Here is a 17,664-nt window from a genome sequence, read left to right as displayed (position 1 = left end):
CGGCGGCCCAGGCGGCGGCCCAGGCGGGAGACGCGGCCTTCGGGGCTCCTCCGCGCCTCCCCGCAGTCTCCGGGGCTCCCAGCCGTCATTTCGCCGTCGTCTGGGAGCTCTGCGGAGAGAAGATGGAACACAGGGGCTGAACCGACGGGCCTGGGGTCTGGACGCCCGGCTCCGGGCCCAAATTCGAGAGAGAAGCTCGGGCCGCCTCGCCCAAGCCGCTTGGAGATCCCTGGCTGCCACCCCCGGATTTTCCCGGGCTGCGAGGCGGGGAGCCGCCCCCGCTCGGGTTTTCCGCAGCGGAGCTCCGAGCCAGGGACGCCCGGCAAGAGCCCCAGTTGGCCGGGCCCGCGGACGGAGAGGAGGCGGGGGGACGCCGGCCGCTCCCTGGCGCATCCCCGCTGCGGGGTTCCAGCCGCTTGCGCCCCCTTCGCCAGCCCACGCGGGTCCTGGGCCTCGGCAGGCGTGGGGTCCCCGGCAGCGGCGTCTCCAGGGTAAGTACCACCCAGACTGGCCCCCTCCCCCGCACGTGGCTGCACCGTACTAAAGGAGCGAAAGGGCACTCAGACCGCCCTGGTCCGCAGGGGTCGCGCGCCGGCCCCACCTGCCCTCCTCCCAGCCTGGGCTTCACATACCGCAGCGTGGCAAGGAGGGGGTGTCACTGACTCCAGCCTCTCCCCGCCCGCCCCCTCCTTCCAGACCTCCTCAGTCAGCACTGAAGCTGCAGCAGGAGAGACTTGAGCTAGACTCCGGGAAGACTGCTCTGACCAAGAAGAGCCCGTCAGAGGAGAGGCGGCGGCGGCGGCGGCAGACTCTGCCCAGGATTTCTTCAGCTCCGCGCAGAAGAGACCCCCCCCCCCAGCGGCCAGACTGGGGCCAGGGCAGGAGTCAGGGGCTGCCGATGCTGGGCGAGGGGCCTCGCCGGGCGGGCTCCCCTTCCGGCTCTCCCGTCGGCCGGGCAAGGCTGTTCCCAGGTTGCGGCGTTTCCAATTCAGGCTTCTCGGGATGAATCATCCCCCTTTCCCGCCGCCTGGCCTCCTTTCCGGCCTCCTCCGCGGAGGCCTCAGTGGCCCGCGTCCCGGTTGGGTCAGCACCGCCCTTGCGCCCCAGGCCTCCCCAGAGTCCCGGGCCGCCCAGCTAAAGCCCCTCCCGGCCGCTGGCCTGGCCTGGTCTGCGGCCAAAGAACTGGACCCGGGCCGTGGCAGAAGAAGCCGGGCTGCGTGTGGGGTGGCCCCCACGAAGGGGAGGGAGGGTGTAGGAGGAAACTGGGCTCCCATCCCAGCGCCTGGGCCACAGAAGAGAAGGGTTAGGACCTCGCTGTCCAGTGGTACGTCCTCACCACCTCCCACTCCAGCCTAATATCTAAACAGCTCCAGCGCTGAAGCTCGTAGCCAAAGCCCCAGGGAGGCCTTGCTACCCTGCCCACTCTGCATCTACACCCCTGAAGGGCAAAGCATACACCCCATCCCTGCCTCCGACAGGGGCGACGAAGGCCCAGGGCCTAGCGAGGAGCCACAACGTCCACCGCGTCCAAAGTCTGTTTTTTACAGACTGAAACTGCGGCCCAAGAGGGAGAGGGGCCTTCCTGGGGTCACACTGCTGCACAAGGCGGGGGCGCCATCAAGGCCGAACGCCAGGCTTCCGGACCCCAGCCCAACCCTGGGCACCCTTCGGCGAGGCCCGTTCCCCGATTGTCCTGGAGTGTGGAGCCCTTTCCCCAGCCCGAAGCCAGAGAAGTGGCCATCCTGCCCCAGGCCACAGCTGGCGACCCAGCCCCAACTCCAGAGGGGTCACTCCTGAGCCCCGGCACTGCCCTACGGGGAGAGAAGCGGAGGCGTGCAGAGCAGGGAGGTGCGGACACTCTCAGAGACTTCGAGACTCTGGAGGGCGTGGGTCGAAGCTGGGGACCCCAGGGTGGCGGAGACTTTAGGATACAGCCTGCAGGTCCCAGGTCGCAGAAAGTAGTTTTGTACTGCGTCCCCTGCACTCCGGGGTCCCGCCACCGCCCGCGTCCACACTCCTGCACGGAGCAAAGGGGATAGTGGGCTCCCGCCCTTAAGGAAACAGGAAGGTGGGAAGAGTGAGGGGCGAAGCCTAGGACCCTAGTTTTGCTCACCTGGCGCCGCCGCGCGGGGGTGGGTCCGGGTCGTAGTCCGCGCGCCGGGGCTCGCTGCGCCGCCGCTGTCTCCGCGGAATCTCGGCCCCCGGCCCCGCCCCCCGCTCCGCCCCGCCCCTCAGGAGTCCTGGGGACCATTGCCCAGCTCAACGCAAAGCCCGACGGCTAAAAGGAGGCGGCGCTTCAGGTGTGAGGGTCCCAGGCTGGGGCAGATTATCCAACAGGCAGGGTAAGGACGGTGCTTACCTTGCTTACCAGATGGTCTATAGTGAACAATTTCACATTTTTTCACCACATCAAAGACCCTGCTTCTAAGTACGGCTCGCATCTGTCTCTCGCCCAACCCCACAGCACCTTCCTACAGCATCAAAGCCTCCTTTTAAATTTACAGTCCCTGAAAGGGGCGGATGACCCAGTAAACAAGGTAAGCAGGGGCTCTCATGTGTTACTTACTATAGTCAATAATTTCACATGGGTTTCACCACATCAAAGTTGTGAAACCCATCTGAAATTGTTCACTACAGATGATCTGGTAAGCAAGGTAGGCACCGTCCTTACCTTATTGGATAATCTGTCCCTGGTCGCAGGTAAGCGCTGTGGGAGCGCGGGTGATTCCAGGGTCCCGGGACCTGAATCCTGCCATCTCCCCGCCTCCCATCCCCCAGTTTAGGTCCTTCACAAAGGCCCGAGAGGGCAGCCCCTGCCCACATGGGACAACTGAGACCCGGAGGCCGGGAGCCCCCTACCTGGCTCCACAGCCTAAGCGTGCAGACTGGGGATTCGAAGACCGTAGGTCCTCCCCCGACTCTGAGGCTCTCATCCCAGACGCCCGGGAGAAAATTCCCGGGAGCGTCTGAGAGCCCACTCATACCCGGCGCCGTCGGGGGAGCTTCCTGGAGCAGAAGGAGGCTCCAGTCCCTCCTCCGTCCCACCCACAACTCTTCCTGAACCTCACTGCCTTAATCTGTAAAATGGGCGAAAATCGGGAGTTGAGGTCAGAGCCCACAGCACAGGCGCGGAGGTAGAAGGTAATGGGAACGGTCCCGGCTCCGGGAACTAAGGGTATCAAATAGGGTATCGAGGATCACGTGCTGTGCCGACATTCCCACTCTCCCCCAAGAAGAAGCGAGGAAGCGGCTCATGTCCCAAGGAAGGAGGCGGGGTCTGAGGGCCTCGCGCTCCCCGCCGACGGGCCGAAGTGGGCGGCCCAGCTCCAGTGCCCCGCCCGCCCCCGGAGGCAGGAATGCGGAGCGGCGCGGGCTGGGCGGAGCGGCGCGGGCTGGGCGGGGCGGGCTCCCTGCCCAGTTTCCATGATGCGGCTGGCGGGCTGATTGCCTGGTTCCGCGCCCGGGTCTCCACCTCACGGCCGCAGCCCTGCCGGGCCCCTCGGGAGGAATTTCCGGCCTGGAATTGATTATAAGCCGCCCCTCCCCCCGGCCGCGGGGACCCCCCGGCATGCGGGGGGAGGGGCGGTAACGAGAGTCGGCTGTGAGCCGGGGGCGGGGAGGGGAACTTGAGGAAGTCGCTGGCCTGGGTCACCCCTACGCGCCTCCAACAGGCTCAGAGAGGGGCGGGGACTGCCCCGAGCCACACCGCTCTGCCAGGCCTCGAACTCGGGCTTGAGTCCTCTGGCTCTACGGAGATTGAAGGAGGTCTCAGCGCCCCGGGGGATCCCACTCCCGTCCGTCCTCGGGAGGGCCTGAGGCCCAGACAAGACCGGCGTCCCGGCCCAGGCCACACACTCTCCGGGCTTCACCCCTGCGGGTCTGAGATCGAGGCCAGGGGTCGCCTTCCTGTCCTCCCCGGTTGGACTGGGGTCTCCTGAAGGCGGAGCTCAGATGAGGGCTCCCTCCACTTAGCGACAAAACGTCTAGGCTTCACCGGACTCCCTCCTGCCTGCCTCCTGTCTCCCACCCTTTCCATTGCCCCGGACCCCGCCATCGACCCTCCACTTCATCCACTCCCCACACAGTATCCCCACGCAACTCCACCTCTGCCCTCACAGCTCTCCTCACACTGAAGGCTCAACTCTCCCCTAGCATCTGTCCCGTCTCTGCCCACTGTTCCCACAGGAGACACCAACTCCGAGGCCAAAGCCTGGTCGTCTCCCAGGCCTTACTGATGCCGCCTACCCGTGCTCCACCTGCTTGCCCTTTGGGGCTGGGCCGTCCTGGCTTTCCTCTGCTCCTGGCCCCTCTGCTCTGCCACCGCGTGTTGGGGCAACCCCCCTCACTTTCAGCAACTTAGACACCTCCCTGGAAGCACCCCTGGCTCAATCTTCCCTGCTCCTCCCCTGTCTCTCCATCTCTATAAAGGGCCCCACTGCCCACCCTCAGGCCAATTACACAAGGTGGCCATCTTAGGCCCCTTCCTGTCCCTCTTGCGTCCAGTCCATCAAGTTGTGACCCAGCTCTTTTTATCTCAAACTAGCCACATTCTCTCTTCCCTGTGGCCACTGTCCTGGTCCAGGCCACCAGAATCTCTTGCCTGGAGCCCCCCTGCCTCCAGCTCCTCCTCCTAGCTGTTCTGCATGAAGAGCACCTTTCTACAGTGAATCCAAAACTACCTTTTCCCTGCTTAAAATCCTCAGTGGCTCCCCACTGCCATCCAAATGTAGTTTAAAATCTTTCTTGTCTCCACAAACTGGCTCCTGCCCCTGCCCACGCCAGCCGCTGCCTCTCTCACTCCAATGTCTTAGGTGGCTGAACTTGTTTTCATCCACAAACCCTCTGTGCTCTGGCTTCTGGGCCTTGGCATGCAGGTGCCTTGCCTTCTATGGGAAACACTTATTCCCTTCCTCTTTCCCTTCCCAGCCCCTACTCATTCTTCTGGCCCCCAGCCCAGGTCAGCCCCTTCCCCACCCTCATCATCATACACACTCATGGCCCCATGAGCTTCCCTTAGCAGAACTGTGCACAGGTGAAGTTTCATAATTGTTTGAGAATTGAGTCGGTTTCCTGTCTGTGATCTCAGTAGCAGTGAGCTCTGAGGGGCAGGACTGGGTCCTGCTCATCCCTAGAGCCCTGTGCCCAGCAGTGTTTCACCACAACTGGCCCCGACGTTAAAGCACTGTGTGCAAGGCCTATGTCTCTTCCACCCCCAACCCATTGTGGTTGAGTCGATTCCGACCCATAGTGACCTTATAGAACAGAGTAGAACTGCTCCGTAAGGTTTCCAAGGAGCAGCTGGTGGATTCGAGCTGCCAACCTTTTGGTTAGTAGCCAAGCTCTTAACCACTGCACTGGCAGGGCTCCCCCCAACTCCCCAACCCCAGACCTCTTTTTTTCTCCACCCCTGGCACCCTGGCCCAGACAGCAGGAGAGAAGGAACTCACCTCTCTGAGCCTCACTGGGTTTGCCCATCTGTAGAAAGGGGGCAATAATACTTACCTTCCAGGATTGTTTGAGTATTAAATAACAGTTTATATGTTTAACACCTGGCACAAAGTGGGTGCCCAGCAAACAGCCGCTCCCTTCTCTGACCATGAGGTTTCAGGCACAGTGGTGGGTGTCTGGGGGCTGTAGGAACCTTCACTGAAGTCATTTGGGGTGCAGAGAGGGAAGGGTCCCTTTTCTCTCTTTTAATTCTCTTGAGAGCCCTGGGAAGTCGGTGTTATGCCTGCTTTACAGATGAGGAAACAGGCTCAGGGAGGCCTGCCCACCACACACAGCCAGACTGAGCAGTACCTCCCCCTGCACAGAGGGACATCCACCGCGTCTGCGTGGTGCAGTCTTGTGGACGCGCAGATGTGTGGGCAGCCAGTGAGCAATCTGGCACTCAGATCCCTCTCCCATCTGCCCCAGCCTCTGTGTGACCCAGACTTTCTTTCACTTCTGAACTAGGAGGGGCCTGGATGAGAAGGCCCCTGGGTCCAGGGTGATCAATATCTCTCCCCCAGGCTTCTGTTTGATGGCAGAGGACTAGACACACTGACCCTGAGGTCCCTGCCTGCCAGAGGCTCCAAGCCTTCTCCAGAAGCCACCATAGGGAGGGAGCAGCTGTCATCTCCTGCATGTCACAGCCTCAGCTCGGGCCATGGAGCAGTGGGGCCTGGAAATCAGGGCTTTGAACTGGTTTATTCTAGGTTGAGCCCCTGCTGAGAATTTACATTTCTACCCCAGATATACTGAATCAGAATCTACAGTTTAACAAGATCCCCAGGTGATTCTTATGTATAATAAATTTTGAGAATCACTGCTCTACTAGTGCTTCTCAGAACTGGTCCTAATCAGCAGCATTAGCATGACCTGGGAACTTGTTAGAAGTGCAGATTCTCAGCAGGGGAACAAAGTAGTTCAAACCCCTGCTTGAAATTCATCTTCTCTCATCTCAGCTTCAGAAATGAAGAGAGATGCCCAGCCTGGGCTGCACTGCATCCCCTGCCCTCGCCCCAAGCGTTTCTAAAGCCGTCCTTGTCTTGAGGCTGCCCCACAGAGTACTCTGTGTGGTCTCCACACCCCATGGCTCACTGTGTTCCCACCCAGCGAGACCAGGACCTCAACTAAGAATTCAGAGCCCGGGTTCAGAGGGGAGAGCATGGCTCTGCGTCCCAGTTTCGACTATGCTGCCCAGTCACCCACTGGGTGACCCTGAATAAGTCACAGCATATCTCACAGCCCGTGCCTCTGTCACGTGACCATCACAGGCAGGACTGGTGTGCAGACGCAATGAGAAGTGATTGGCAAGTAGAATCCTGACTCCCTTTCCCAATGCCCCATTTTATTATTATTATTTTTAATTGTTGTGCTTTAAGTGAAAGCTTACAATTCAAGTTAGTCTCATATAAAAATTTATACACACATTGCTATGTGACCCTAGTTGATCTCCCTGTGCTGTGACAGCACACTCCTCCTTTCCTCCCCAGATTTCCCATATACATTCTACCAGCTCCTGACCCTCTCTGCCTTCTCATCTCGCCTCCGGACAGGAGCTGCCCGATTAGTCTCATGTATCTACTTGAGTTAAGAAGCACACTCTTCACGAGTATCATTTTATGTCCCATAGTCCAGTCTCACCTCTGTCTGCAGAGTTGGCCTTGGGAATGGTTTTAGTTTTGAGCTAAGAGAAAGTCTGGGGGCCATGTCTTCCGGGGTACCTCAGTCAAACCATTAAGTCTGGTCTTTTTACTAGAATTTGAGTTCTGCACCCTACTTTTCTCCTGCTCCATCAGGGTCTCTCTGTCGTGTTCCCTGTCAGGGAGGTCATTGGTGGTAGTCGGGCACCATCTATTTCTTCTGGTCTCAGGCTGATGAAGTCTCTGGTTTATGTGGCCCTTTCTGTCTCTTGGGCTAATACTTTCCTTGTGTCTTTGGTGTTCTTCACGCTCCTTTGCTCCAGGTGGGTTGGGATCAATTGATGCATCTTAGATGGTTGCTTGCTAGCTTTTAAGGCCCCAGACGCCACTCACTAAAGTGGGATGCAGAACATTTTCTTAATAAACTTTGTTACGCCAATTGACCTAGATGTCCCCTGAAGCCATGGTCCTCAGACCCCCCACCTCTGCTACTCTGTCTCTTGAAGTGTTTGATTGTATTGAGGAAACTTCTTAGCTTTGGTTTAGTCCAGTTGTACTGACTTCCCCTGTAGTGTGTGTTGTCCTCCCTTCACCTAAGATAATTCTTGTCTACTATCTAGCTAATAAATACCCCTCTCCCTCCCTCCCCACCCGCATAACCATCAAAGAATGTTTTCTTCTGTATTTAAACCTTTTCTTGAGTTCTTCTAATAGTGGTCTTATACAATATTTGTCCTTTTGCGACTGACTAAATTCACTCAGCATAATGCCTTCAAGATTCCTCCATGTTGTTTCACGGATTCATTGTTGTTCTTTATCATTGTATAGTATTCCATTGTGTGAATACATCATAATTTGTTTATCCATTCGACTGTTGATGCTGATGCCCCATTTTATAGAAACCAGTGCCCAGGTATGCTTTAATCCCTGCAGTCACAATTCCCCATCTGGGACTCAAGCCTTCAGAGGACAGTGGTTCTGGGATGTGAACCCCAAATCCATCTCTCACATCCCATGGAAACTCTGAGCTGAGTGCCTCTGGGCTCCTCATAGGATGTCTGTGGGCCGCTGGCAAAACCCTAGGGAGAATGAGCTCCCTGTCCCTATTCCTCTCTGAAGCCCAGAGAAGAGGAGACAGAGCCTGGGTGATGTTGCGAAGGTTGAGGAAATGAAACCCCACTGGGTGACAGGGCAAAGTCAGCTCCCACCCCAGTCCATAAGCAGAGAGATGACCGTATGAATGTCACCATCTCACTGAGCTCCCCCTGGTAGCAGGCCCTTCGCACACATTACTTTAGGTGGGCAAGACAACCCTGTGAGTTAGGTGCAGCTCACCCCGTAGCACACCTGCAGAAGCTGAGGTTCAGCAAGGCCCAGTGGCTTGCCTGGTGCCCTTTCACAACTTCAAGTTTACTGAGTGTGAGAAACCATCGAAGCAAGGCTGAGTGACCACCTCTTGAAGGATGTGCATACGTCCGTCCCATGGCTGGTCAAGGGCAGAGTCAGGGTTAGAACCAGGTCTTCACCATGATACTCAGTCCCACTCACTAGTCCCAAGACCATGGGCAAGTCAGTTCACCTCTTTATGCCCCTGCTTCTTCCTCTACAAAATGAGGACAACGGCGGTAACAACTTCACAGGCTCTAATGAGCATTTAACCCTCAGCTGGTACCTGGTGAACACTGAGCATTCTGGCCTCAGGTGGTTCTTGCCCCTCAATGAGAAATTGAGATAAAGTGATTGTATCTCTTTAGCCATTTTCTCTGGACTGGCTGTTGTTGACCAGAGAGGAGTCAGTCCTGGACCCCCTCCAGATGCTTCAGGGGCTGGGGAGAACAGATCTGTACCCCAAAGCTGAGGAAGCAACTGCCGAGTCCATGTGGCGACAGCAGGGGAGACTCCACAGAGGAAGGGGTCTGAAGAGGAGGAGGATGCCTGCAGAAGGGATGGCCTGGAGCATGGATGTAGGTAGCTGGGAGAGGGAAGAGAAGGGGATGGCCTGAGAGGGGCCAAGGCCCCAATTGCAGAGTGCCTCAGACACCAGGTTCAGGATCTGGACTGACCCCCGGACACTGGGAGCCATGGGAGGTTTTAAAGCAGGGAAGTGGCCTGACCTATCTGCGTTCTGGGCAGGTCAGGAGAGGCCGCCTGGGGAAGGACTTTGCAACTGCTAGGTGCTAGTGAGGCACATGTGATCACTTCTCCGAGAGCATAGCTGGGGAGCCGGGCTGGGGAAACTGGCCCCTCATACGGGCCTCTGGCAGCTATAGAAAAAAGGATCTCTAAGCACCATCCCACAACCTCTCTGGTCCTCTGGTCTGGCCCTGAGCCAGCCAGCTCCTGCACCTCCCTGAGAAAGCCTTCTTCCCACCTTGACCCCTCCCCATTCCCTTGCCTTGACCCTGCCCCGCGCCCTGGATCCCTCCTCAATCCCTCTCTCAGAGGCCGAGATGAAAGAAGGTGGAGAAGGAAGTGATTTAGAAGAGTCAGAGACCAAGCGAGGCTTGACCTGGGGAGATCACTCTGGCCTCCTGAGTGTTTTAACCGCTGTCAAATGTAAGGCACCTCTTCCAAGAGGTGTTGGGAGCATTGACAGGGATAGCCCGTGAAAAAGCTCAGTGGAGACTCACGGGTACCTACCTACCTGAAGCTGGTCTCAGGAAGAGCCGAGCTGCCATAGAAGCGGGACACAGACCGGGAGCTCCACGGCCAGTGGGGACCCTCTGTCCATGTACCTATCAGTCACCCAGTCCTCCAGAGAGTAGATCTCAGATCACCACCCCCATTGGCAACCCTGGGCTGGTCCCAGTTCTGTCTATAACATAAGTCAAATGCCAGCTTCCAGAGATCATAAATGAAGTACTTTGCAAACTGTAAAGACAGAGTCACTGAGGCCCAGAGAGTGAGTGACGTGCTCAAGGCCACACAACCTGATGACGGTTCAAGTCGACCCCAAACACATACTCCCCCTCGTGCTATCTCCGTGAGACAGAACCCCAGTTCTTGGAGAGCAACTCCTTGTCTCTGAGCTGTGCCAAGGACTTGGAACCCAGGGCCAGACCAAGGGGAAGCAGGACATAGGCCAGAGACACAGTGACGGAGCCCAGTAAACATGGACCTTCAAGGCGGCGAACTCGGACACAGCTGGGCAGGCGGGCTGTTGTGGGGGCCGGCCTTGGCGCCATCTAGCGGCGAGGCTGCGAACCTGCTCTCGAGGACTTCCACCGCTCCGCATCCTGGTGCTGCGCGCGGCCGGGCCGGAGTCCTGTCCCGCCTGCCAGCCACTTCGTTCCGGTGCAAAGCGCTGCTGCGTTTAGGGCAGGAAGCGGGAGCCCAATCCCGTCTCTCCTCCGACTCCTCAGGCGGTGATCCTGGGCGCCCCCTTGCCCCACTCTGGGCCTCGGGGTCTTATCAGGAACCTGGAGTCACCGGCCTTTGGATCTGAAGGACGTGCTGCCTTGCAAACTGCAATCGCCCACAACAGAGAGGATGCCCCTTGGGGTAGTGTGTGTGTGGAGAGGGTAGGGTGTGGAGGACACAGAACTTCGTGGCTAAACTGGATGGGTCCAAGCCCGGTCAGGGCGTGGGAGTGGGGTCAGGGTCACATTTACGTGGCTTGTGAGTCCCTGCTAGGGGCTGTTTAGATAAGGTCCTGTGAAATGCTCCTAGCGCCCCACGAGGGCAGCCCTGCAGACATGAACCTGAGCTCAGAGACACAATGGATGTACCCAGTAGGCAAGTGACAGAGCTGGGCTGGAACTCAGGACTGCCTGATTTTAAGCCCAAAGGGACCCTGGACTGGGTGCCTGGGCTCCGCTGTGCTTCTTTCCCACAAGTTTGCCTGGCCTAGTCCAGATCCTGGGCATCCATCCTGGGCCTGAAGAGGTTTGCTTCCTCATCAGATGGGCCACGTGTCCTTCGACATTTGTGTTGATTGTTTTACCATCGCAAAGGGGATGGGAGGCCCATGGGACTCCCTCACTGACAAGCGCCATCTCCTCATTCTTTCACTCCACGAACATTGGAACATTGACTTAACACCTATTTTGTATGGGGAGGTGCAGAGAGCAGTGAGATACAGGGACCGGCTGTCTCCACACACCTTGGCAGTGGCATCAGTGCAGCTTTGCTGGTCGCTTTACAGACAGGGAGACCGAGGACATGGCAGGCTGCAGTGGGGTTCTCAAGTGGGCCACATCCCTCTCCAGTGTCAGGGTTCTGAGGAGGGGGTTGGGTCCCAGGGGAGGCTGGCTCAGTGGAGGAGCCAGTGTGGGGTGAGCTTTGAAGGGTGGGGAGGGCCTCTCCATCCCAGCAAAGGGGCAGGAAAGGCACTTGGGCAGAGGCAATAGCAAGAGTAGGCAGTAGCTACCACTGGCTGAGCACTGACTCATCCAGGCACCACAGGAGGCTACTGACTTTATCTCCTGCAGGGGAAGCAGGTATTGACCCATTTTTTGCTTCAAGGCTAAGGGTGAAATGGCCCCCAAAGTCACACAGTGAATGGGGCAGCATCAGTACTCCAGGCCAAGTCTGACTCCAAGACTTCTCCAGCTGAGAGATAAGGATATGAATTATTATCTCCATTTTACAGATGAGGAAACTGTGGCCCAGAGAGTTGAAGTAACTTGTCCAATGCCACACAGAAAGGAAGTAGTGACCGTCACACCCCTCCCAGAATCCTCATTTCCTTATCTGTGAAATGCAGACACATGCCGGGCCTTACAGAAGTATTGTGAGGACCAAGTAACTTGACATGTATAAAATCCCCTCCATCTCACGTGGTGTGTAGTAAGTACTCACAAGGTCAGTATTAGACCATTCATTTGGTGCAAAAACAGCGTGGGGGCAGCATCTGACTTCCTCTAACTTCACGAGGGAAAAGGAGAATCACAATCAACAGCCCAAGGCTGATTCCTATGAGGTGGAGGTCAGAAATGCCTCCTCTCTCCGCCATTTTTACCAGTTCTGACACCAACTGTCCCTCCCATGGCACTCTCTACTTCTCTGCTGGGTTCGATAATTCATTGCAGTGACCACACAGAACTCACAGATAATACTCATGATTATGGCGTTTATTAGGGAAGTAACAGTTACAGTTCAGGCTCAGAAACACTCAGGATACAGTTCTTCCATCAGGACAGTCTCTTCCCAGCTGTGCTCATAGGCACGCCTCTGCCTGGCCCTCAGCCTCTGCCCAGAGGCACTCAGCTTTTTTCTCTCTCTGTGGGCCGGGAAGCCCACCATGCCAGGTCTCTGCTGCCATTTCTTGCTGTCTTCAGTGTTAAACAGCTCTCTCTCTCTGCCTCCTGGTTCCAGGAGCTTCTCAGTGCACGGATCCTGGGTCTAAAGATGCGTCGGCTCCTGGCTGTTCTTCCTTGGTGGTGGTGGGATCTTCTCTCTCCCGCCTCTGGGGTGGCTCATTTCAAGCCCAGCGGGATGGCAAAACTGACCAACCATCTCGTTAGGCTACAATTACCCTATCTGCACAGTCCCGCCCAATCACTTACGTGGGAGTTACAAGACCAGGGCGAGAAAGGCCACACAAAAGCTATCTATCACACTGCACTTGGCGTCCTACTGATATTTCCTGTGAATTTTATGTCCTTTTAATCATATTCCAGTAAGAATACACGGCAAAGGGGTCAAAGGATGAGGAGAAACTGTCCTTAGATGGTGGGAGATCGTCACAGATTATCTTCACAGGGACACCAGCACCTCCAATCTTTAAGCTAATACTCTCCCCCTACTCCCACCCTCCCAGAGTGCACACCATGCTTGAGTGACATCATTGGGTCCAACACAACTTTCTGGTTTGGAAAAACCACTGATGATTATCCAAGAGACTTTTAAAATCTCTTTGCTAATTCCTCTTGCCAAGAGATGCTTGAGGGAAAAAATGAAGATGAGTAAAAGATCATTGAAAGAATCTACAACTGATGGTAGCTCAATGGCAAAAATAACACTGAGGTATAGTCACTGATGTATGTGGTCATGAATTTTTCATTTCTTTTCACATAACTTGAGTTTTTCCAATAAAAGAGATTCATTAAATGTATAACTAAATGATATTTAATATCTAAACCTTTGGAAGATTTTTTCATACAAATAAATTCAGGAAGGTGGTAGGGGAGCCATTGGTTGGTTGAACGGTGCATCAACTCACATGGCTGCAGAACGGTCCCCTGAGGAGATTTACAAGATTATTGTTGGGCATTTGGATGATTCCCATTTTTCTTGATGTTATAAATAACACCAGTATAAACACCTTTGTATTTGTAGCTCTTTTCTTTATCACCTCAGGATAAATGCCCAGGAGTGGGAGGGCTAGTGCCCCTCCCACCACCTTCCCCTTACCAGATTCAGAATTGAGCCCGGCTGCATTGGGTTTCATAATGGACTCCAGGTGTAGGGCAACATCTTACGGTTATTTAATTTACATTTCTTGAGGAATATCCTGAGGTTCTTCATAGACTCTCTAGAAAACACCAGAGCTTCTTGGAAAGTGTGAGTTAAGGATAAATATTCTATTTTATGGAAATACATGAATTTTGATTCAGATGGGATATGATTAAATCTCCACTTGCCTTTTTGTAAAATTCTTTTATTGTGTTTATAATACACCTCCAGGGAAGTGCATAAAACCTACATGTCCAGCTCATTAAACTGTCACGAAGCAAGCACCCATATAATCCTCCCCCAAGGCAAGGAAAAGAGTAATATCAGCACCCTAGAGGGCCCTTCCAATATCCCTTTCCAATTAACACCTCCTCTTTCCATCCAAGGAGCCCTGGTGGTGCAGTGGTTAAGAGATTAGCTGCTAACTAAAAGGTAAGCAGTTCAAAACCACCAGCTGCCCCTTGGAAATCCTATGGGGGCAGTTCTACTCTGTCCTATAGGTTCTCTGTCAGTCAGAATTGACTTGACAGCAATGGGTTTGGTTTTTTGGTTTCTTCTCCAACCAAAAATACATACTATTCTGACTTCTAGTATTTTCGTTTGTTTTGCCTGTTTGAAAAGTTCATATACATGGTATTAGAGTTCATATTCTTTAGTGTCTGGCTTCTTTATGCTTGTGAGAGTCATCCATGCAGCTTTGCGTAGCTGTGGTTTATTACCTGTCATGGCTGCATAGTACTGTGTGGTATAAATGTGCCACAACTTATCCATTCTACTATTGAAGAGACTTTGGGTTGTTTCTAGTTTTGGGCTATTAGAAACAGGGCTGCTAAAGATATTCTTGTACCCGTTTTTGTTACCCATTTTGTTCTACACTTTCTGGTAGGTCTACACCAAGAGGTACACATGCTGGGCTTAGATGAGTGGAAATTTCCTGAGGGATTGCATGGAAACTGGGGAGACATCAGGCTGACTCCCTGCACTTTGTATTATACGAGGAATAGTCTTTTTGTGTGGGGGGAACTTAAGTATCTAAAGGGTTTGTGTGGATTTTGAGCATCCGGTGGACCTTTGTGTTTGTTTCCTATTTTTTTTTTTTTTTTTGAAATTCTCTAATGTGTTTTTGTGGGCATTAGTGCACCATTTCCCAATATAGAAGCTAAATGAGCAACCCTTCTCTCCACTCCTTGGCATCTAGAATGTGGGACAATGACTTAGGCTTGGCCAAATGGGTGCTCCCAGCTATGCCTTTGATCAAATGGTGCAAAGATGAAGGAACAATTTAGCATTTATTCACAACAGTGGGTTAGCAGCATTGACCTGCAGCAGCTTAGAAATTTTTGTTGAAGGAAAGCTGTTTTGACTCTTGTAGAAACACCTGGGTTCAAATCCTGTTATTAACTCATGCAAATGAGTCTTCCTGCACCTCTATCACAAATGATGACATCTTACAAGTGAGGAGAACCAGACAGTAAGAAATCACCCCCCGCCCCGCCCCCCACACTCACAGTGGCTTAGTTGACTCTGGGGTAGGAAAGCTAGAGATGAATCCCTGCTTTGCACCTACCTGTGCTACACTGAGCAAACTGCTTCACCTCTCTGAGCTTTCATCTTCTAAAATGCGATTATGTAATAAGGTACATAAAAGCACCTAGCTCATAGTACGTGCTAGCAGGTGAATGAATCAAACTTATAGTCTTCCTCTTTCAGCTTCCCAAGGCCCTTCTTCTACTAAACAGACTGTGGGTGGGCCGGAGGGAGGAGGCAGGCATTTCCTAACCATAGCTTCACACTTTGTCATCCTCTGGCTCAGGCTGTTGTTGAGAGGACACAGTGCAGTCCGTAACAAGTGCAATCCAGAACAAGTGCGGTGTTTTAAAAACCTTTTTCTCAGGGGTTGCAGCGGACTTCCGTGCAGTGATTTGCTAAAGACAGGAAACACTGGTTGACCCATAGGTGCTCAGTTAAGAATGTAAAGCACTGATGCCATCATGGACCAAGCCCTGGGGCTAGGTGCTGGGGGCAGAGCTCAGACAGACAGGATCACTGCCTGAAGAGCAATGTGTACGTTCCAGAAGAAGGACCTCATCAGTCCTGTTCATCTATATTCCCAGTGCCTAGAACATGATTAGAACCCTGGTGGCACTGTTGTTAAGAACTTGGCTGTTAACCAAAAGGTTGTTAGTTTGAATCCACCAGCCACTCCTTGGAAACCCTATAGGGCAGCTTGACTGTCCTATAGGGTCACTGTAAGTCGGAATCGACTCAGTGGTACCTTTTTTTCTTCTTAGAACATGCTTGGCTCATAGAAGGCCCTCAAATATTAACCTAAGGTTGTTGGGGCATGGGGGCTGGACATTATGCTGCAGACTCTTCATCTGCAATGGAGCCTAACCCTGATCCCAGGGGATTATTATAACAAGGTGAGAAATGTACATGAAATTACCTAATGTTATTTCTGGTGCACACCTGGACTTCAACAGATGAGTTTCCATCTTTCTCATGTGAATTTATCTTCGTCCTTTTCATTCAGAATCTGACATTCTAAGTAAATGTAAACAGATTTAAAAATTGCTGGGAAAAACACGCTGACTAGGGATCCCTTCTATGTATACATGTAACCCTTACTTAAGGGTCACATGTGCTAATTTCATTTGGTTAGAATCAATGTGCCTTAAACATTGAAGCGAGAACTTTTCAAGGCTCACACTGTTAACTGATAGTTTAAGTTACGTAAACATGACTTTTAACTATGTTTAAAACATGAATAGGAACAAAGTTTGGAAGGGAATATGGAAAAATATGGAGTTGCTGTGTTAAGAGAAAAAGGAATTAAGGTGGATTTTTTCCTTTCAATATTATTGGGTTTTAAAAATGGTAAACATGTGAAAGAAAAAAATCCCCGAAGAACTATCTCCACCCTTCTAGGGTAAAATCAGAGATGATGAATTCTCATCACCCACTGGCGCCAGCCACCGAGGTGGTAGGGACTCTGCTGGCCGCATTCATCACTTGTCATGACAAGGGGCCAGATGAAGGGGTGCAGAGGAAGCTCTAGGGAGGGGACTGAGTGAGGCTCCTGGGTTTGGCTGCCCTGCCTATTCCTGACAGCCCTTGCTTCCAAAACCAAACTACCTCACCCTCACCTCCATTCCTCAGACAGGCTTCATAATCTTGGGATCACCTCTGACAGCACCTTTCCCCCGGTCGCTCCCATCTGTCACCTGCCAAGTTTTGCTGATTTGTTCTCTCTGCCTCCTCTTGCCTTTATTCAGGCCCATCATTGGGAATTATTGCATTCCCCCAATTGTTAATTCCCCTACATCCGATCCTTCACACTATCGTCAGATCCATCTTCTGGAAGCATAGCTCTGCTCTGCTCCCTGCAGCCAGCTATTCAAACCCTTTAAAGTCTCCAATGCTTACAAGATAAAGGCCAAATTCCACTCCTGGTGTGTAAGGTCCTCTATGACCCAATCCATCTCGCTAAAGTTAGCTTCTCTTATTCCCTGTCACCCAACTCTTGTCTCAGAAAAATAAATGCTTCCCTGTCCCAGGCACAATGCCCTGTGCTTTCCCAACTCCATGGTTTTGCTCAGATGTTGCTTTTGCCTGGAATGTCTTTGACCCTCACATCTCCAAAGGTTCAGTTTAAACACTGTCTCCTTCCAGATCTCTAACCCAAATGAAGTTGTAACTCCCTTCCCTGAATGTCCACTTCACCCTCAGTGGCGTTTTAACATCTGCAACCAGATCACAAGCTCCAGGACGGCAAGAAACTCGTCTGATCTTGTGTCCCCAGTGTGTCCTCCAGGGTTTGGTCCACAGGAGAGCTGCTTTAAATCTATGGACAGCCCCCAATAAATGCACAGACGCAGCCTGAAAACAGCCTTCACTCTGCCCAAGCTTGCTGCAGCGTATCATGAAGGCCCTCTAACTTCCTCCGCAGCTTCATGCTCCCTCAAGGGCTGAGGCTGGATGGGGTTTACTTGTCTCTTTGGTAGCTCCGACAGCGGAATACACAACGCAAGGGTGAATGGGACAAAGGTAATCAGGAGATTTTCTTTGGTTTTCAGTGAGCCCAAATCCTAAGTGATGAGATTTATGATACTGTAGATTCACGGCAAGAGGCTCAACAAAC

The 17,664-nt window shown here is 53.4% G+C and overlaps 1 protein-coding gene across 1 annotated transcript in view; it reads right to left on the bottom strand.

Annotated features, from left to right (window-relative positions):
• The window catches only part of TMEM200B (transmembrane protein 200B), a 979-nt gene extending 890 nt beyond the window's left edge, over positions 1–89 (bottom strand). The window contains exon 1 of the mRNA XM_004377018.1: positions 1–89. Coding sequence (XP_004377075.1) covers positions 1–89 — 89 coding nt within the window.
• Between the last annotated feature and the right edge of the window lie 17,575 nt (positions 90–17,664).

This window comes from Trichechus manatus, unplaced genomic scaffold (genome assembly GCF_000243295.1).
Source record: "Trichechus manatus latirostris isolate Lorelei unplaced genomic scaffold, TriManLat1.0 scaffold00048, whole genome shotgun sequence".
Classification (NCBI taxonomy): domain Eukaryota; kingdom Metazoa; phylum Chordata; class Mammalia; order Sirenia; family Trichechidae; genus Trichechus; species Trichechus manatus.
This window is presented reverse-complemented; position numbering and strand designations above follow the sequence as displayed.